The 22782-nt window shown below is 30.7% G+C and overlaps 2 protein-coding genes across 2 annotated transcripts; one reads left to right on the plus strand and one right to left on the minus strand.

Moving 5' to 3' along the window:
* Window positions 1-993: 993 nt before the first annotated feature.
* On the plus strand, window positions 994-6204 carry LOC139519517 (uncharacterized). The gene is made up of 4 exons (XM_071311636.1): window positions 994-1012; window positions 1879-1917; window positions 3294-3502; window positions 4552-6204. The coding sequence occupies exons 2-4, from the start codon at window positions 1910-1912 to the stop codon at window positions 4698-4700; spliced, it is 366 nt and encodes a 121-aa protein (XP_071167737.1). The 5' UTR covers window positions 994-1012; window positions 1879-1909; the 3' UTR covers window positions 4701-6204.
* On the minus strand, window positions 4321-22526 carry LOC139519516 (uncharacterized). Its single transcript, XM_071311634.1, has 14 exons — window positions 22420-22526; window positions 20553-20772; window positions 19171-19250; window positions 18262-18357; window positions 17434-17649; window positions 16886-17001; window positions 16180-16300; window positions 14687-14912; window positions 13349-13413; window positions 11818-11952; window positions 11401-11646; window positions 9918-10024; window positions 8850-8988; window positions 4321-7410 (listed from the first exon to the last, which is right to left on the minus strand). Exons 1-14 carry the CDS (start codon window positions 22484-22486, stop codon window positions 7262-7264), a joined length of 1983 nt encoding a protein of 660 aa, XP_071167735.1. The 5' UTR covers window positions 22487-22526; the 3' UTR covers window positions 4321-7261.
* Between the last annotated feature and the right edge of the window lie 256 nt (window positions 22527-22782).

Raw genomic sequence — 22782 nt, forward strand, 5'->3', positions numbered from 1 at the left:
GTCTACCAGCAGTGGCATCGATCAATTACTTTTAAAAATTCATCAAAGTTTCTACGCTTATAATTGTGTACGCCCGACATCCGTTTCGTCTAGACAAGACTAGTTATTGGGCTCGAATCAAAACGTTTTTTTTTGCATTTTTGATTAATTATTTCGACCTTTTAGGTAAAAATTAGTTGTTATGAGTGTTTTAGTACCTTTAGACCAAAGGAACAACACAATATTTGTTATCAATACCTGCAAATATTAACACTACATGTTATCTCTTTATAATCCCGATTTTTCTTAACATAATAACGGGAAAGAGATTGTTGTCCTTTTTTATATCTAGATACTAGAACTTCTCACCAATGTCAGACCAAATTTAATGACAAATAGAATCTGGAAAATTGATTCTTACTATATATAGTAGAAACTATTGATGTTAAGAAGTATCTTTCAGCTATACATGTCAATGTTAAAAAGTTTTAATTTTCGATATATTCTTAGAGGTGCATAGCTGCTTTAGTACTAGCAATCTTGATGTACATCTGTTAAGATGCATATAAACTGTACATTTGTAAAGATGAATATAAACTATACATATGTTGAGATGCATAGAAAATGTACATATGTTGAGTGAGATGCATATCATGAAACTGACTGTGCATCGATTAAGATGTATATGATATGTACATTTTGCTTATTAACTGTATATTTGTAAAGATACATATTAGCTGCGTATTTACATCTTTTTAAAAGATAGTTTATATGCAATTTCACGTACAAATGTGTGTATTGTTTAAATGTATATCAATGGATTTACATTTTATTTACAGCTTTTTTACAGATAAACATATCATTTGCATCTTACTAAATGTACATCGAGATTGCTCATACTACCATAGCTGTGTAGGTGTTTCAACAGAGGACATTTAGTTGAGATATCATGTTATTATAATCTCAATATGGTTTTACGCAAAACAACGTCAACATTGTTGGTAGCTTATTAAACTAGTGCAAAGCACTTTCGGTGAGATTTGAATTTTGTTTTAATCTTAATATCGTTTTAGTAGAAGGATTCTTTCAAAATCTTTAATGGAATTATACATTATTTTTTGTGGAATATGGAATCTGCTTCTTTGCTGTAAGAAAATGGAATCTTTGGTATTTTTTCAATTGGTTTGAATTTGTTCCGATTTTGAAATTTCTTTGTTCAATGTATTAACAATTGAAATGTCATCTTGTCCTCATTTTATCAATTTGTATTAGATTATATGATAGATGATTTATGTTGGTCGTAAAGTAATTTTGAAACATAAAATAATCAACAAACTTTCTCAATGAATCTTCGGATCAATTCTACCGTTTTACATGTTTTATTTTAACTCCATAAAATGAACATCCCTGTCTGAGAGAGATATGTATTATACAAAAGAAATGTTACTACTCCAAATTAATTGACGCATTTTATCACTGATCGAATATCTACAAAACAGTTTTTAATAAAGGATGAAAGATGCCTAAACAAACATTGAAAACCAGTGGACAACATACGAACGGAAAAAAGGTTTAGTCGGGCGGAAATTGGAAGGGAAACTCGTACAAATAAAATAACCCTGTAAAAACACCACAATAAAAAAATTGTATCTTCCATTATATGTCACAACAATTCATAATTTTAATAGGTTAAGAAAATGATCAATCGTTTTATTGCTTATGATAAATGACAGACATATACAGGAAAACATCCGGTTACAGCTAAGTGTCCCAAATATTTTTCATTTTAAGTATAAAACGTGTTGCGCCTTTTCACTTGTAAATATTATTAACAATGACTTCACAAGAAATCCTCGTATTGCTTGTCTGTGTGTATATCGGTTTATCATATTGTTTTAGGATTGATGGATGCAACATACTTAGCATAGGAATGGAGCGGTAAGTTTGTAATATATGAAATACAACTGATATTTTAAATGATACATGAAAACATGTTATGATATTTTCACATAAACTGTTAATTTTAAGGAGGGGGAAATAATTTTATAATGATGCCATTTGCAAACTTCTGGGTCGTTTGAATTAAAATTTTAATATGCATTAAATTGATTTTTTTTATGTCAGTACATTGTTACTTTATAATAATCATATCGAATGGAAAAAGCATTTTGTGAATTTGGTGCGTCTGAAGTTATTTTTTATTTACTTTAGGCGTTCTTTTTAAAGAAATATAATTTTGTTTACTAAATATACATTATTGTTATTCATAACGATCCGGTGTCTTCATAAAAATGATCTTGACATAGATGCTTCGTGGTAAAAGGTACAAAAAGTATTTTGCATGACTTAATGATATCATTGTTTATTTTGAGAGCACAAAGTTTTTGAAAAAAGAGCGTTAATTACACTTTTAAAGAATGGTCAATACTGTCATGTTTCTTCCGTACACGAAACACACACACACACAAAAAGTATTTCTAAAATCTTTAAAAAAAACATTTGATCTTATACCACATGTACTTCGTAGAGCTTTATGTGTGATTTAAATCTTGGATTAACTTGTCAAACTGTATTAAATGTTTTATGGGTGTGTCTTTATTTTAGTAAAAAAATGTCTTCCTGTCCGACTGGAAAATTTTAAAACCTTTTTTAGACGCAATTCAAATACAAAAAATAGACAAGGCTTGAAGTAATCATTACTTTATTTGTTAAACGAATATGTTTATCAACTTTGCACTTGTGTCCGACGTTTTTTTATATCGAAAAAACGTATAGGATATGCAAATAAAAAACAAGATAAATCAGTATTTATTTTTGAAACTGCAATGGATAATGCCATTGTTTAAATCAATAAAGTTTATTGACATATACGAAAACTCGTGGTTTATAATTCAAATTGTTCGAATTATTAGCCAATTTCTCCTGTTTATATTCTTTTGTCTGAAGGATTTTGTTCTGACGAAATATTCATTTTCTCTTTTTTTGTAAAATATTACCTCTTATACTGTTTTGGGTAAGGTTACTAATTTAAATAGTCGTCTCCTAAGAGCTTTAAAAAATAGTTATACGACAGAGGACGGGAAAAATGTACAGTTTAATATAGATGAGAAAAAAAACCTACTTTATCTTTGAAGCATAATAGTGAGACATAGAAATAAATGTTATATATGAAAGGAATGATTCATAAGGGTGGCGTTTACTACAATGTTTATAAAAGTTGAAATTTATCGAATTAAGAGAAATAAGAATCTTTTTTTATTCATAAATTTCATTTTATTTAGTACATTTATCTGTATTATATTATGTCTTCCCAGACCACGTGTTCAAAAAGTTGTGCTGCCATCAAAATGTACAGAAGGTCGGCTTGATTGGCACTATCCAGAAGGGACTTTGAAAGTAGTTGTTCCAAAGGAAAATGGGAAGTTCACATTTTGTGTGGGATATAATCATAATCCATCTGTCAAGAAGGCACTGATAACTACCCGTTCAGGATCTAGGGAAATCAATCTTCCTAGTAAGATAGGTATGATTGTCAAACAGACGTTTTTTTATAGTTATTCTACATAATGTATCTTCTGAGGTTTTTTATGTAAATTTTTAGCTTTGACATTGTTATGATGCCAGAAACCTGATCAACAACACATGCAACATAGACAAAAGATATGTAATAAGTAAAAAATAGCAATTATGAATAATAAAATATATACGGTATACGTTATTGAGATAAAGTGGACAACAAAATGACTTCAGTAAAATACTACAATTCAAACCTTTTCTCGTACGATATTGAATTACCGAATAAAATTGATCACCGCATTTTATTAGCAACACGACGGAGTTTACTTGTGAAGCAGGAAAAGCTTACTCTTCCGGAGCGTCTGAGCTCTCTTTTAGTTTTGTTTGAAGATCGTGTTATATTTTCTTTAGTTTTCTGTGTTGTATTAAATTTTGATCAAAGTCTGTGCTGTTTCACTCGGTAACAGTTATTTCTATCACTCGACTCTGTATTATCTATATAATGGACATCCAAAACACAAGTATAAGTAAAGCGATCATACAAAATATATTTTAGTCTGACTAAAAAAATTCAAATGTAAGCCACAATTGATCGTCATAGCACAACTTGGAATAAGTTTTCTACTACAATGAAAACTTTTGGCTAACACATGTTTTATACGGCCAAGGCTCCGATTTTTATGACATTAAATTGCTGTTCCAATCATTTATGTCTCTCAGGCACAATTCAAAACATGTTTCAACTTTGAATTAAATGCTTACCATTTTCAAAGACAACACTAACACACAGGTAGGAGTAGGTGTTCGACTTAAAGAAACAAAGAATTAAGTTTCTATGTTTTATATGATAACATTTCTATAACAAGCCACAAGAACAGCTCACAAGGACATACTATTATGCTTTAAGTTAAACAATACTCCAAGAAGTTTCTTTGAAATATTTTGTTATTTTATATTTATATGACAAACATATATTATAAAACGTAAATTGACATGAAACTTTTAATGTCTCTTCAATGATGCAATATTAAAATAGTTTTCGTTTACAAATTTCAGACCAGTCAGAATGTTTTGACTACACCGGAGTTTTGTCCCTTACATTTGTTGGACCAAGACGTATGAATACATATATAGCCTTTATTCCATATACAAAGTCCAAAGTAGAAAGCAGGGATACAAATACAAAGACTTCATTAAAAATCTGATTTAAAAGCACGATTTTTCTTGACACTTGCAAGAATTTGTATATTAGATCAAAAGTATTAATTCTATGAAGGCCATGATGTATGAGAACTTGTAAATACGACAATTCTTCAAAGGGGGTTATATGTATTCAGTGCATAACACCTAATGATGATTTATTAGCATATATAGTAAAATAGTTTTATTGGTATTCAAATTTGAAACTGACAAGTTACAAATGTACTTAATAATTAAATAAAAAGGCATTGACATTTCAATGGAGAATGCAAAACACAACAAAATTTATAGCAAAGAAAAAAAGACAATTATCGTTATTTTAATTTTAACTTCACTATTTTTAATGTCATAAATTTTGCCATGTTTTTTTACACATTCCACGGGTCAGAGTTAACGAAAACATATATTTTATTCTCATGATTACATATGGTATAAATGGAAATGTTTATGAAATATACAATGAAATAGTACAAAAACATTTATAACTTTCACATACATTATGTAACGATTACATGTATTTTGAATAATAACGTTATGCCAACTCTCTCTCTCTCTCTCTCTCTCTCTCTCTCTCTCTCTCTCTCTCTCTCTCTCTCTCTCGTGTGAGTTAAACGGGTATTCATGATAAGATAATACATCATTAAAAACTATTTTTGGATATTCAGTATTGATTGAAAATAATTGACGCCATAAATGAAAATTTGCTCTTTACACATTCATTGGATTTCCATAAACAATTTAAGATCAAAGTATTACACGAGTATGAAAATCTCCAAAGGTAGCAAAAAATAAAAATATCACTACAGAAAAATTGTACTGTTAACGTTTTTAGAAAGCTATACAATGGTCAAGAAAAGTACCACTGCAAATAATGATCACAGTATGTCAAACTCGACAATGGTACTTATTCTCAACATCTTAACTCATAATTGGATCAATACCCGATCATAAATGTGGTATTGCTTATTAAATACAGCAACGGATACTACATTATACAAACTTGTAATGCTCAATGCTATGCTTTCGTAACGAATAAAAAGTTTTGTAAGATCAAAAGTGTTGATTTAATAAAGACCATATTATTTTAGGGCTTGCTAATATTAGTATTCTTCAAAGACGTATTCAACAAATAACAGCTAAGGTTGATTTATTAGTTTACGAACTAAGATATTTTTATTGCTATTAAATAGGAGACCGAGAAATCCCAAATGTTCTAAGCTACTTACTCGCGCATAAATTGAAAGTAAAACCCAATTTTCAAAAAAGTGAAAGCTTAACGCTACAGATGATAAAACAAATGGATAATTACTATTATTTTGATGTTTTCATTATCATTTTTTACTGTCATATTTTGGAAATGTTTCAAACTTCAAGGATTAGAGTTAACAAAAACATATCATGTATAAATATTGTTCTCAAAATTACCATATATTGTCCTCATAATTATATTATATATAAAATGAAATGTGCATGGTTAACAATATACAATAAAATATTACAACATTTAAAGCTTCGAAAAATGTGTAGTGTAAAAGGGAGGGACCATTTGTGTCATTTAAGGCATAAACATACAGTATACAATTTCACATCGTATGTTTTAACCCTTAACGCGTTAAAACATATTTTTAATAATCTCTTTTTTTTCTTTTTTAAACAGCGGTAAACTACTGTTGCCTTTATTTCTCTCTCTTTCTCCATCTCAGAAAAATGCAAGTTCAATGTATATTCATGATAAAATTATACGGTATTGCAATACAGTTAGACAATTAGTAAGAAGAATTGAAATATTATATATCCTTAACATCACTGAAGAGACATTTATTGTCGAAATCCGGATCTGGTGTACAAAAAACATATTGACACCTTATGTTTGTGGCATAACATCTTGGCCACAAGTCTATATTTGTCTGTTTAGTATTAAATTTAAATTAAGATCCATTTTGTTACATCTTGTGATCAATTTTATTTGGCAATCGCCAATGGCAGTCAGCAGGGTTAAAGAACATCAGTTGTTCGACCTGTTAGTCAAATGCGTTTTGTTAAAATATACTTTTTCACTTTTTTTGGTCTTTTGGAAAATGTTGTTTGTGCTGTATTTAGACCCTTCTACAACGAAATTTGTTTTACATGCACACGTATAAAAATTGCGGTTTTTATCCAACGCAATCATAGGTTTGAGCGTAGTTTTCAATTTAGACTTGATTATATATATATATAACAAGAAAAGTTGCAATTTAAACATAGATTTGATGCTTAAACAAATTCAAATTAAAAAATTCGTCCTTTGAAAGGGCTTTTTTTAGGAAAAATTCAAGGTGTAGAAAAATAGGATAATGCAACTCACACCATTCACTGAAGGTACACTGCAAATTTTGTTCGCAGCATTTCACTGCACAAGAATATTATTTGTTCTCAACATCCAAAATCATTATCGCATCCATAATCAATCATATATACAGTATTGAAAACATTAACTTCTTGCTAAATACAACACGGTATAATTATATGTCAAACTCATATCCTAAAGTCTATTTATCTGTAGTCCAGAGTTTGGACCGTTTTGGTGTTATTTTACTGTAAAGAGTATTGAAAACAGTGTTAAAAGTAACAGAAAGTATGAAGGAGTTGAACCATTGGCTTTGTTGAGAATGTATATAATTGTTGGCTTTCTGTATGGATCAAGTCCAGGATCAAACCTTTGTGGACAGTCATCAACTGTAATCAGAAATGTATACATTAAATAAAACATATTCTTACCGTAATATTCATTATGCGATTTTATAAATATGTGGCTGATCAAAAACCTACAATCTTTTTGTTGAATATTCGATCTTCTTTTAATTGACAACCATGTTAAACATTTGCTGTGCATTATCAGCATTTTCATAATTTCCTTTAAATATAGAAACTTTAAATATAAGACCCATCAACTCTGCAGTCCAAAATTAATATTGTTTCCTCCAAAGTTGAATAGTGAAAAAAGTAAAATAACAAAAATACCTAACTCAAAAGATATTCAAAACGGAGAGTCCTTTATAAAATTGGAAAATCAAAAACTCTTTATCAATTACCATCGATTATCTTTTCATGGGCTCACCACTTAGCAGGTCTACCACCTTAAGGTTCCACTAAAGTCAAAATATAGGACACTTCATAAACATCTAAACCTTGCCTGTATTTTTCAACCTATAATGAATAAAGTCCTAAACTATGGGAACATATGCTCATTCAAACATACTTAATATATATATTTGAAATTGTTATTTCGTCCATACCAATTTAAAACAAATAAAGTCGTCTCGCAGGCCTCAAAATATTTTCGAACAATATTATATGACAAAAACAGAAAATTAAGTGTTCACCCCAAAAACCGGTTTGGCCACAACATAATAATTTCAAGTTAATTTACAATTGACACAGTGTGTATATGTTAAGTATGTTTAAATGAACATATGTTCCCATAGTTTATGACTTTATTCGTTATAGGTTAAAAAAATACAGGCAAAGTTTACATGTTTATGAAGTGTCCTATATTTTGACTTTAGTGAAACCTCAAAACTCAGAAAAGGGGAAAAACTGAAATACACAAAATTTCAATCCTGGTATCTATGATGAGTTACTTATACATCCTCGGATTTCAATTTAGTGGGCTTACGCAATCCTGATAAAATTAGATATAGAAAAGCGCGTCGTATGTCCCTTATTTAAATACTGAAACTAAGATTGCATTGTGAATTTAGTTTCAGATAAATTTTATGATTTATTTGTGTAGCCTATCACTACTCAATTGCGTGGCACATTTTATTTTGACTCTATCGTATATTACAGAGTTGATTCGATAAGTAACAGTTGGAAGCGCCCAACAATCACTATTATGCATTCAGTGAATTTTAGTTCAGGTTCGTTTGTATAACTAAACAAATCAGAAGCAACAGTAGTTTATAGTTTATAAAAACTTATTAATCCATTTTGAATATGTAAACCAACAACACAAATTGAGGGAAATGCATGAACTCAAGATGCAGCAAGATCGGCTGCGTAACCAATATATGCCATATTTGCATGACCCGTCATGCGTAGCAGTAAAAAATGCACCGCCGTTCGCTTCGTATGGGCTATAATTCAAGACTCGTATCGTGTAATTGATAACCTACACAATCTCTCACTTTCTGTAAGTTTAAGTGACAGACCGGTTCCATCTAACTGATAAGAGTCGGCTGTTTGTTCTGGTGGACATCTAGCATTTTGTGACCTTGACATCATTACATCTGTCCAACTCAATCGCTCATACACCTGTAAATACATATTTCAGTGGGTGAGTACTTTGTATAAACTATTAATGGATATTTTGAATAAAAACATTCAGAGAAATTTGATTTCAAGTTATTAATCTATCATGCATTCAAGTAACGAGTTATGAATGAAACATTCATAAATAAAGGCAACAGTAGTATACCGCTGTTCAAAAGTCATAAATCGATTGAGAGAAAACAAATCCGGGTTACAAACTAAAACCGAGGGTAACATATCAACTATAAGAGAAAAACAACGAAACAACAGAAACACTGAAGTGCAACAAAAAACAAACGACAATGCAACATACATAGAAACGAACTATAAGTTAACAACTGCCTGACTTGGTACAGGACATTTTAAGAAAAATGCCCCGCCGCATTTTTGCGCCTTTCCCAAGTCAGGAGCCTCTGGCCTTTGTTAGTCTTGTATGTTTTTTTTTTAATTTTAATTCATTTATATGTTTTGGAGTTTAGTAAGACGTCCATTTTCACTGAACTAGTACACATTTTTTTCAGGGGTCAGCTGAGGCCCACCTCCGGTCGCGGGATTTTCTCGCTGCGTTGAAGACCCATTGGTGGGATTCGGCTGTTATCTGCTCTGTGGTCGGGTTGTTATCTCTTTAACATATTCCCCATTTCCATTCTCAATTTTGTAACATAGGATTATGTACCTCAAACTGAGGAGTGTCGTCTTGAATATGCATGAAATAACTCCCACTTATGCTGGTCCTCTCCCTTGCAACATACGGGTATCTCGGAGTCAAACAGATAAAGGACAGAGACCAGTCTAACTCCCACTGGACATAAAGCAATCAACAATCAACCAAGCGTAAAGAAGTGTATTCAGTAAATTCCTAATGATATGTATGTCTGGCACAGAGTAATTAACACCAAAAGAAAGAGTTTAATCTTGTAAAAGGCACTTACCCAACATCTGAAGTTTGAAATAGCGTCTTCTTCATCCCAAGTGATCAAATAAGACTTGTAATCTTCCATCCAGAACCCAACACATGTCAGCTCGTGGTCAGACACATCTATAATAATTATTCACGAAGAATATTATAGAAAGAAGGGCAAATGCTTTGCGCAATTTTATAATGTTGTTTGTAGATAGAGCTAATAAACTAACAACTTATTCTTCTACCAATATCTTCATTTTTATATTTGTCAAGAAAAGTAACTTTACACAGGTTGAACTCAAATGTATTATAATAGAAAAATGATAATAGAAAACAGCATTACCATGTCAGCCTCTGATTTTCATATTTTATCTGAAAGGGCAATAATTCTTACAAAACTTACCCAAGGCATTGCTGATATAAACCTTTGATATAAATTTCATACAAATCATACAAGAAATATACACTTTAGAGCGCTAGCTATGCAATTTTCATAAAATTTGAATTTCTAGGGACATAACTCCTTTAAAAATAGTTGATTGGCGCTGATTTTCAAACTCAACCGAAACATACTTGGTGACACAAAACCTTTGATATAAATTTAATAATAATCTGGAAAACATTGTACGTGTAAGAGTTCTTACAAGACGGGATGGACGGATGTAGGGACACGCGGGCACATGAACTGACGCCTGGTATTTTGTATGTTCCCCTTATTGCGTTGTGGCGGGGGACAATACATAGAAAAAAAACTTTCAAATAATCAAATGAAAACATTCACTCTGCAAACTCAGTGCCTATTATATCATTCAGTAAATCTTATCAAATGGAAAACATTCATTTGCAAACGCATATAATACTTAAACTCTTATCGAATGAAAATTATTCGTTTGCAAAGTAAAGCGCATACAATTCCGAAAATCATACCGAAACAGTCAGTGAGAAAATGCCATTTTATTGAACGAAATGGGTAATATTTATTTTGCGGAAAATGATGAAAAAATTGAAATCTATTTTGAAGATTCAAATACCTGCGAACGAACTAAACATTTTAATTAGACCATGTTAATGTTTTAGTTTTAAGTTCAAAAACAATTTTTTATAATATATTTTTGTGTAAAAAAAGAGATTAAAATCAATATGAATAAAACATGCGCGGTCGTAAATCAACTCTTTTGATGAGAAAACAACAATAAAACATTATACAATACGACAAAATATTAGCTTGAAACAGTGTATCCTACTTCAATATATATGGAAAATACATTTTCTTGTATAAATCATCTTCGCTAGCCAAGGGTTACCCACAGGAGGGGAGTGGATCGTAACCCTTGGCTAGCGAAGATGTGTATAAATAAACTCATTTGATGTTAGGAAATTATTGCTGTAACGCGAATAATTCATCTGTTAGATTTCGCTGCTGTACGATGTCCATAATGTAAACTCTCACAAGTAGGAGATATCTATGACGGGGAGGGACTGAATGAGTTATTAAAGCTGGTGATACCTACCATATTCTCCAATTGGACGTCCTCTGTAGTTCAATGTTTCGCAGTACTCAGCATCAACGGAGATTTTATTTACATCATTTGTACAGGACTTCATTTCAGATACAGTTATTCGACAGTATATCTTAGATCTCGGTCGTTGCGTTACACCTCTGATTCTGGTGTTGAATTTTTCTGTTTTTGTCATATAATATTGTTCAAAATGGTATCGTCCGGCTATAGGGCAAGGAAATGGAGCTGGTGGATTCACTGAAAAGATAAATTATTGATAACATTTGAAGATCATCAATTTTAAGATGTCATCAGAAAATATAGTAACCTTTGTTTAAAATGAATAAAAAACGGTGATTGATGCTCGTTCAATTCCGTTTAATATACATATCACTCTCGACAATCATGAAGTAATAGTAAAATACTAACAGATTAGAACTTCATATTTCCAATCAATTTCATCTCTGTTAAAAGTAAAGGACATCCAACTACACGCTGCTCTAAATTTCTTCACCAGTATTTGGTTATTCCGAGCCTCGTCTTGCGATATTCTGACAGGTTTGCCTGAAGTTATAAATGAATATAGATATAAATATACAGTACTGAGCAATAGTTAATGCTATTTGACGTTCATTTTAAAAGTTGCAGTTTGTTCCTGTAGTCTGTAGGAAATCGTTGAAGACGTTCCAGCAACTTGAAAATTGAAACAGATAATAAAATCACATTTCTCCACGACGTTTATCGAATAAGACTATTTACCGGATTTGTTATCCCATAAGCAACACGACGGGTGCCACATGTGGAGCAGGATCTGCTGACCCTTCCGGAGCACCTGAGATCACCCCTAGTTTTTGATGGGGTTCGTGTTGTTTATTCTTTAGTTTTCTATGTTGTGTGATGTGTACTATTGTTTGTCTGTCCTTTTCATTTTAGCCATGGCGTTGTCAGTTTATTTTCGATTTATGAGTTTGACTGTCCCTCTGGTATCTTTCGTCCCTCTTTTATCGAAAAATGTTCATTTATTTAATAATGAAGTTCAAATGCATAAAAGTATAAACCCGCAAAAAACATACAAGTCTCGACTATATTTGCTTTAACTTTTGCAACCATGGGTCGAAGATATGAAGATAACACAATGGTAAATAAAAAAACGACAAATAGTCCACTACATAGAATTCCAAAGATTGAGTAATACGAATCCTACTAAAACGAGTTGAACATTTAATTTAATATTTTAATAAAAAAACAGGTTTCATCTATGCCAAGTTTTCTCGAGACAGTATAAGTTTATTGCATGATCATAACACTATAAAAGCAAGTTGAATTAATTGTTCCTAATGTAATCATGAAAACTACACTGAAGTTTCCATATAAACACAGTATCATTTCTTGAACACGTTAAGTTAAATAGAACGTTTTTTTCTGTTATCTTGAGTTGTTCGATAAACTATTCATTTGATAAACAAGGCTTTATTTGAAAATTGAATGCTACTTTTTTAATTATATTTGGGTGTAAAACTGTTGACTGAAACGCAATTTCAATGAGAGCGGAAGAGCTTCTATACTAAAATTGTGCGCACGATCAACGATTTCAAAACCCTATAAAGATACTTTTGTCCTTTCCATTTTTGAAGCATGATAATTACATTGGTATTTACCGTCCAGCGAAAAAAAATTGAGGCATATCATGACGAGAACATGTGAATATGTTATGAATACATAAATATGTTCACGAAGCGGCAGTCCAAATAAGACAAGTGATCACAATTCAGAGCACACCAATCTTTGCTTTTACAGTAAATGCCACGTGCTTAGCTGAAAAACAACGAAAACCAAGTTTCCGAGATCACCTATCAAAAAAGTCTTTGAAGGGTGGATTCAAAATTACGATATGTGTTATGAATATCGAAATTTGTTTACCGCGAGAAAATGAAAATAATTAAATATTATCGAAACATACCTATCCTGTATCTAACAACACTATGGTGACGTGGCAAGATGTCAAAACATACCAAGTCAACTTCGCTGTAAGTATGAACAAAGCAATATTATACCAAAATATAAGTCAACTTTTCTATGTAAATAAAAATCAAAGATACCGTAATATGTGCGTTTCCTCTACAAAAGACTCAAAAGTAACTCTATAATGTTAATTCATAGTTGATGAGCGTATACGTGAACTGAATTTAAAAGTTTTTGATGTTTGTTTGTCTGCTTTTTCATTAAAAAAATCTAAATGAATGTCGCATTTAAAATACACGTTTTCATAATCTGTTCCTATGTCCTTGCTATATGACAGGTTAAGAAAAGTCAGTCCAACTTCATTCAAAGGTCCATAGACAATAGATCTATTAACTGGCTTAACTTTTATACTTGTTTTTGACATAGATTTCAATTATATGTATGCAGAGACGAGACAGCGATTCTAGATAACTGTATCGCCGTAAAGTTATTTTATTTAAACATCAATAACTTTGTCAAACATTCAGAGTTAAAAATTTGAAGAAAAAAAACATCAATACTAAAATATTGAGATTATCATTTCCAATGAGATAAGTATCCAATAGAGACCAAATTAACGCGGATGTAAGCATTGATAAGGTCACGGCTTTCACAACAGGGAAAACATACCGTACTGTCAGTTATAGAAAAAATGTGAAACAACAATAACTGATTTACAGCCGGGTTAATGGCAATATATAGGCACACACAAAATGTGGTGGTGGTTTATAATATTCAAAACTTCATGAAATTTCAAGAAACATTTACAAAATCTTCATAATCAAGAGATAAAATTATTTTCCCCCCGTATTTTATTAAATGTTATAAGCAGTCAACTTTGTTTCAAGTCTGAGGTTAAACTTCAAAACTTTATAAACCTTCAAAAATTTCGCCTTAACAGATAAAATAGGCATTCTTCAACTTTCAGTCACAGAGATGTGAGATTTTGGTTGATAATTTATAAAGCTTCATCCTATCTGACTTAGTTATTTTGTGTCACGAATTATTACACCATATCAATTATTTAAATAAGGCCTAACGGTGAATATAAAATAATTAATATGACCAGTGAATATAAAACAATTATTACAAGTGAATATGAAATAATAAATATTACCAGTGAATATAAAACAATTATTACAAGTGAATATGAAATAATAAATATTACCAGTGAATATAAAACAATTATTATAAGTGAATATAAAATAATAAATATTACCAGTGAATATAAAACAATTAGTATCAGTGAATATAAAATAATAAATATTACCAGTAAATTAAAAATAATGAATATTACCATTTGCCCTCAGTTACTCTTGTCATCATGTATCTTGTGTCTTTTGACTGTTGGCAGGAGAAGTACGAATTCCTGAGTGTAAATTGGTTTATTCTGGTTTTAAATGTTATATGTGTTTCATTTACCAAAACATCAGATTTAAACTGTTTTCCTTGCGTAAACCAATTTCCTGACATATTCCTTGGTAACACACAATGAGGCTGTAGAAAGTTCGTAGGTGGCAGCACTGAAAATTAGTCGATGCAGAAATAAGTATTCAAAACAGTGTACAGTGTGGTGCAGAAAAAAAGAGAACTAAATAAATTTCTTAAGTCTTTTAAAACCTTATCAATACATTTGTACTTGTTATTGTTCTATTTGTAAATTCTAATTGTGATTTATACAGTGTTGAAGAACTTTATTGGACCTGGGAATGCTAATCTTGTTATACTATTTGAGTACATTACCAGTTTTTGGCTGGTTCGTTTTGCTCAATCTTTAGTTTTCTGTCCAAGGGTATTTTAATCGTCTTAATCATGTTAATGGAAAGTCATTCATATTTGTCATTTTGTTGTTCGACTCTCGGCGATTATATCAGAAGGATTATTTTCAGAGTTTTTTCATGGTGCTTTTTTTTCATTTATATATCTTTTTTCATGTTTTTAATTATGTAATTTAATAAAAATTGGTAATCATTTAAAAATGTCCTTATTGATCGTTATAATTCCATGCTGGAAAAAAAACAAAAAAAAACACATTTGTTAAGGGTTCAACACATACTTTCTAAGATACAGTTCAAGATTATTTCTGTTATTGTTTACTGTAAGCTTTCTTAAGGTGGTACCTAACACTACAGGGAGATAACTCTGTAAAGTCAGCTAAACGTTTTAATTACGTTGTGTTGTAAAAGGAATATTAAGCTTCTCAATGATTCAAATTGGTGTTTGTCAAACTGCTATATAACCAGTGTAATTTTTCTGACAAACGGTTGGTTCAAAGTTTTTGAAATTTTTATATTTTTGTAAAAGGGTCAAAGTAAATACTTTGACAAAATTTTATGAAAATTAAACGAGCCAAATTAATTTTAGTTAAAGTGTTGGGTACCACCTTAGGACAGGATAAATATATAGAAAAGTATATCTCGAGTCCAAACAATTAGAAAAAAATATAATAACAAAAATACCGAACTCCGAGGAAATTTTAAACGGAAAGTCCCTAACCAAATGACAAAATCAAAAGCTCAAACACATTAAACGAATGGATGACAACGTTTGAGAAAACATAAAAAGAATAGCCAAACAATGTACGCCTAATGTATTCTTTGAGTGCATGAATAGCAACATCAAATCAAGTGCATCGTTGAAAGTATACAATTGTTAAAGTGCTGGCTGTTTGGCGAATGGTTTCATACGGAAAAAAGCTTATGTAATGCACCTATAACGTTGAAAAACAATATAAGGGAACGAGAGAGAGTCAAACTCAGCTTGTAGATATGTGATTTTAATTCTACTTACCTCTTCTTAATATGAGCTTCCGGTCGCCATCATAGATACTGTTTAAAGAATTACAATTTGGAAATCTGCTCATCACCCAACGAACCCAGTTATTCGGATTCTTCTGGTCTTTCATGGTCATCTAATATTAAGTTATTGTATTTGATTTAGAAAGTGCAAAATACTTGTAACTTTATTGTAAATATTTTTTAACTTTTATTGAGCCCTTTCTTTTAAATGAATGTAGTTTTCATCATTCACCCATTTTTTTATAATGTTAATGCATGGCTGAATTAACAGTTAACGGTTAAATTAAATGCCAAGTTGTAATGCTTTAAAATTCAAACATTCCGGAAAAGTGTACCGAATACGGTAAAGAAAATTTATGTCTTGGGAGGAAATCCCTCTATGTTTCCAACAATTCGACATTTGATATACAGTAAATTTACAAAAAAATGTACAATGATATTTTTTGTCAAACCGCACATGTGGCAAGTGCTGTCGACTCCGATTTAATTGAATGAAATTTGCTATTAATCATGCCAAAGGTCTATGGTTCTCTCCGGGCACTCCTGATTCATTCGCCAATATAAACTTGCCACCGTTATATAGAAAAAAAGTACCGAAATAGACGTTGTTCACTAACACTACATCTATCCTAATATAAGAAGAAAAAGTATAGCCTGATGCATTATCAACTTTTATATATGTAACAAACAAAACTTACCATGCATTTAAATTTTTCTCTGATATCAGCTTCAACCACTGCGGCAACTGCAGCGAAAATATAACCAACACCATTCTTAACAGCATACCAAGATCCCATACATCTATATCGTATACCTGTAAAATGTGTACAGAAGGTATACATTTGTAATATGTTATCATATGTTTTGGTAGATTCCCATTTTTTTTTTATATTATCTTTGGTTTGTTGCTATTTAAAGGCAGTATCATTCATACAGTTTTGATCGATTTGACGATATAATTATAAGAAATTTTAAGAAATTTAGGGCTTATTTTTACTTTTTAATATCTGGACAATTTCAAATATATATTATATATATAACGCATAATTTGTATAATCTTTGGGAAATATTAAAAATCAAAATCTTTTTCAAATCATATTTCTTTGATCATTGAGATGTTCTCAGACTGTTGTTGTAATTGTTGCTTAGTGTTTTATTTGTATGGTTATTTCTTATGCTTACAATATCCAGGCATTCAAGATTAAACTTATATTATTAGACAAAAATACTGAAGTTAGAAGCATACTTTGATCCTTGGAAGTAGAAACATCATAGCATCTGGAATAATTCATTTGGAAATATTTGTTGTCTACATATGCTGATCCTGGATCCTGACAAGCAGCTATTATACTGTTGGAATTGTTACATATACCCCCTCTCGACATGGCACCTCCGACTTCATAAGTAAACTGGTACATTCCTTCTATTGTTGTTATACAGTTTACATCAATTGGACTTATTCCTATGGAGAAAAAAAACAGCATTCACTTTAATATTGAAGAATTCCAAAATGAAAAAAATAGATAAATACAGTTTACATTTTTTAAACTATACAAAGTTCTAACCAACATCGATAATTACAAAATTTGTCAAATTAACAGATGCAAATTCAGTTTTCCCTTGCTCAATATACTATGTTGTGTTATTTTATCGCTTGTTTGATATTGTATTACTTGTCTAGTTCAGTTAGCTTTATATTTTATTTTATTCACTTTAACAAATATTTCTCGATGTCTAATTATGTCTACAGTGATGAACACTAAGTTCATCTATTGAGACGAATATAAACTAACTATTAATCTATTAAGATGAATGCAATATGTACATCTGTAATGATACATTAACTGTATATTTGTAAAGATATATACTGACTGTGTGTGTATACATCTTTACAGATATACAGTTTATATTCATTTGCAAATATAAGTACATTGTATATGCATCTCAATAGATATACAGGTTATATACAGTTTATAAGCATCTTGCAAAATTCCGTCAACAACTAAACAATATTACGTTCGTTAGTTGACTAATACCAAAAGTCGGATATACGTTTGCCTCACGCTTTACTTACTGAACATCGTTGTAGTACTATCCATGTCAGGTAGGCCTTCGGAAATACCTCTACAAATACTTATGTTAGAACCATTTGAACTCTTTATACAATGTTCTGTTAAAAGACAAAAATATATATTAGAACTAAGCATTTGTGAGCAAGCAGCGATAATTTTCACTGCCTCAATGATATACCGACAAGAATGATTGTTAGGTAAAATGTGTTTTCGATCTTGATTTTTTTCTCAGATCTCGGAGCTATTGACTGAATCTCGTACAATAATAGTACTTACATTTTTTGTCTTCTGATAATTTAATTGTGTAAGTTTTTTCAAACTGACGCCTACGTGTGTTTTCCTTTCTTTGACGACATTTCTCTTTCTTCATATCATGGGGTTTACATGTCATTATTTGATGTTCCGTGTTTACAGTAGCATATATGTAATTTTAAAAAAACGTTTGATTTACAGCGGATTCCATTGAGTGTGTAGTCAAAGGTAATATATCTGGTTAGCTTGCCTGTTAGCTGAACCATGAAGTCATGGTTAGCTTAGGTAAACTACCCTACTTTAAGAATAGACTAGTCCAATAAAAAACCAATCGATCTGTCTGTTGGACTTTGCTATTTCGAAAGGAGGGTAGCATACCTGACCTAATAATGACTTCACGGTTCAGCTAACAAGCAAGCTAACCAAAGATATTACCTTTCGCTACACACTCAATGGAATCCGCTGTAACACGTACATAAGTTAACTAGTGTAAGCGTCAATGTTTGAGGGTTTATATTTCTACAAAGAAAACACGTATTTCAAACCAGTCGAATATAGATATAAGAAGATGTGGTATTAGTGTCCATGAGACAACTCTCCACCCAAGTCACAATTTATGCATACATATGCAGACAGAAATTTGAGAAATAATTACTCACGTCGTCTGTACTGTATGATATTAACTGTCCGGAATAAAACATCTACACAGAAAAAACACCTATGTCTGTTTGTGTCTCCTCTGAAATTATATATCGTCATTTTCACAGTTTAATACAGTTTTATGACAAATTAGATGACTCCAATGAAATACTAGTATTATTCTGCAAGTTCAAAATAGAGGAGGTGAGAGCTGATCCAAATGTATTAACCTATTGGTTTTTTAATATATAATTTATTAATTCAAAAGCCTACAAAAGGTTTTGATACCATTTTGGTATATGTAGAAAATATTACCACACTATAAATGCAATTTTGACAAATTTTGATAAAACAAGAGTATTTACCCAATGTATATGCAGGCGATTCTTAACCAATACAAAAACTCATTGGAAGTACAGGTATATATTAAATACAAATTAATTCGATTTAATGGTTAAAGCAATATTTTATTCAAATACAATATACAGAGCTGAAAAACCCAACATTGTCATTCAATTGAAACAGGTATGAGGTAACAATAAAAGTTGTTCAAGTAGTTCATCTACGACATTATATTAAACTGTCAATTTAGTGGTCGGTCGTTCGAATCCCACTTTTGGCGAAGTGTTTTCGACTACGAATGGAAAGTATCTATCCGGGTACTTTGGCTTCCACCGCATATAAATACTGACCACCACGATAAAACCATTTGCTAATGCTAGCAAGTTAAAGGTTTGGTTTGCTTGCTTTGTTTGTATTAAAGTTAGCTCAAGCATTGTAATTGAGATTGACATCTTCAAACAATATCAGTAGGCAGAGTTAAACGTGTATACATTATATTTGAATATGCAATGAACATTATCAAATTACCAACGTGTATACATTATATCTGAATATTCAATGGACATTATCAAATTTACCAATGTGTATACATTATATTTGAATATTCAATGGACATTATCAAATACTCAAATTTACCTGTATACAGGTTTAACTCCGCCTGCTGATATTGTTTGCCTATGTCATCTTAATAACAAATAATAATAATAAACAAAGAAAGCAAGCAAGTCAACCAACCTTTTAACTTGCTACCAGTATGATAACAGCTGTAATTAAAATGACATTATTAGCATTCATTACAATGACATTATTATCATTGATTACAATGTCATTATTATCATCCATTACAATGTCATTATAAAAATTCGTTACAATGTCATTATTATCATTGATTACAATGTCATTAATATCATTCATTACAATGTAATTATTATCATCCATTACTACGATGTCATTATTATCATTCATTTCAATGACATTGTTATCATTCATTACATTGTCATTATTATTTTACATTACAATGACTTTCATATCATTATATACAATACCATTGTTTACTTACGCAACTGACATCAACATAGTACTGTTGACCATAGAACTATTTAGTTGTTTGATCAGTGAGATTTCTTGTTTATGTTGGCATATATCAATACATTCTAGTCGTTCTTGTGGTGTTGAGATTCTACTCCATAAATTGACGTCTATGTTGGTTCTAACGTCTGCACCACTTTCTTGAGAATACCAGTCGCCATGATAGGCTGCTGGTATAAAACACCTGCCATCTAAAATGTAGTAAATGTTGATAACAAATGAGTAAAAGCTTGCGGTGCAAAGACGGACCTATCCAATATTATCAATTAACCATGCTGTTGATTTGGGGTTACGTATTGACTAAAAGCATCGAAGTTTAGGATTCTGGAACACAGGGTCAATCACCATAGGCGAAACGTTATGTACAAAGCCATTGTCAAATAAGAAGTACTAGTCCCCTGCATTTGTTTCATAGCAGGATAATTTTCATAGTCGTTGGATTTTTGTCATATTGACATGCAACTGATGTGATTTGTGACAAAATAACAAAAAACATAGTATATAACATGTTTTAAAAAATGACAAGAAGAATTAAAGCATGCAAAGTATCTTATTAACCATCGACATGACCCTCGAATAATTTATTAACGATGTTTCTTTGCTTTTTTGACAAAAATATACCAAATGGCTAGTAAAAGCTAATTATTATATCACTAATTTTCTTTCATTTATGAATGAATAAAAACACAACTCATATCTTATCTTTTCTGCATCTCGTAGCTAATGCACATTTAACACGATCAAAATCAGTTTTCAAATTTGGATAGTTGTTGGCAAAATGTTCGTATCCAACACACAGAAATCATATTGAAAATGTTCTTATTCAAACAGCAAAAGCCATGCAAAGCATACTAATATCTTGGCACAAAAGAAATAAAACGTTCTCTCTCTCAATAAACGTGCGTTTCGGGGAGCAACACATGCAAGCGTTTATGATTTCAAAAAAAAAATTTCAGTAAACAGCTCAAATATTTATTTATGGGAAGTGGTAATATTTAAAAAAAATCCTACCAGATTGTGTGTCATTAGAATTAAAACAACTAGCATGAATTTTTACAATGACTACTGGACAAAATTTTAAAAAGGAACATCCAAACTAATTTTAAAATGGAAATTCAAACGATTATATTAGCTATATAGTATATGTTGTGTCCAGTTGTAAAAGCACAGACAACAAAAAGTATAATATTGCTCTATTAATGTCTCTCTACTGGGTTTTTAATGTTTTTTTCTATATTTCAAGAAAGATCTACAACTTGGACTGAAAATAATAATAAATACAGAATGGCGGGTAATCCTTATTTTTAAAATGGCGAAATCCCTGCTGATAAAGAAATAACTCTGTTGTCAATGTCTTGTATGTATACACGACCAGATATCAACATGACTAATATCAGATAAATTTGTTTATATTGTATTTATTGTAATTATATAAAATATTATAATTAGTTATGAATTATCAACACAATACATGCTTAATATGTAAAGGTATATTGTTTTATGAATATATCTTATGAAAATGTTATTGTATGACTGCATTCGGAAAAGTCTTGGTTTCTTACAATTACATACATTTTAGCATTGATTAAAGACAAATCTGAACAGGCATTGAATATAACAAGTGCATTGTCTTTAACTTTAATTTCGAATAATTTCAGCAGTTATCTATCAAAAATAAAAACTTAAGTCGTGTTACACTCATTCATATTGTTTTTCTCGAAACCGGAAACCGCTTGTTCAGATACTAGACACATCTAAAAACATCATTATAAAAGTCGCTGGACGACAACAATAATAAGAAAAATAGCAAACAAAAATGAATTGTTTATTTAACTTACCGGAAAATCTCAAATACAAATTGAAAACTAGAATAATCTTAAAAACGGTTCTCAAATTAATAGTCATTTCCTTGGTTGTTGGTTATGGCGGCTCAGGTGAATTTTTTTTTTTTTTATCTTTGCTGATAATGCTATCATTAGAGGTTCGGGTAGGGTTTGATCACACTGATATTGGTTGTAAAGTGTTTTAAACAGTATTTCAAAAAGATTGATGATTTTTATGTTTAAACTTTAACAATACCATTAAGTTTTGTATAGATTTATTTTCAATTAAATATTTTTAAATGTCTAAACGGATAAGGGCATTTGCAAAATGCTTTAAAATCGGCATTTTTACAGGGAAGCAATACATGTATGTTCATC

Source organism: Mytilus edulis, chromosome 4 (genome assembly GCF_963676685.1).
Source record: "Mytilus edulis chromosome 4, xbMytEdul2.2, whole genome shotgun sequence".
NCBI lineage: Eukaryota > Metazoa > Mollusca > Bivalvia > Mytilida > Mytilidae > Mytilus > Mytilus edulis.

Coding starts and splice junctions, on each gene's coding strand:
- LOC139519517 (XM_071311636.1), top strand. Junction 3,503..4,551: donor CAATCTTCCTAGTAAGATAG/GTATGATTGTCA, acceptor TACAAATTTCAG/ACCAGTCAGAATGTTTTGAC.
- LOC139519516 (XM_071311634.1), bottom strand. CDS start 22,486: ATGACTATTAATTTGAGAACCGTTTTTAAGATTATTCTAGTTTTCAAT. Junction 16,301..16,885: donor GAGAAAAATTTAAATGCATG/GTAAGTTTTGTT, acceptor ACTTAATATTAG/ATGACCATGAAAGACCAGAA. Junction 11,953..13,348: donor TGTTGTTAGATACAGGATAG/GTATGTTTCGAT, acceptor TTATAACTTCAG/GCAAACCTGTCAGAATATCG.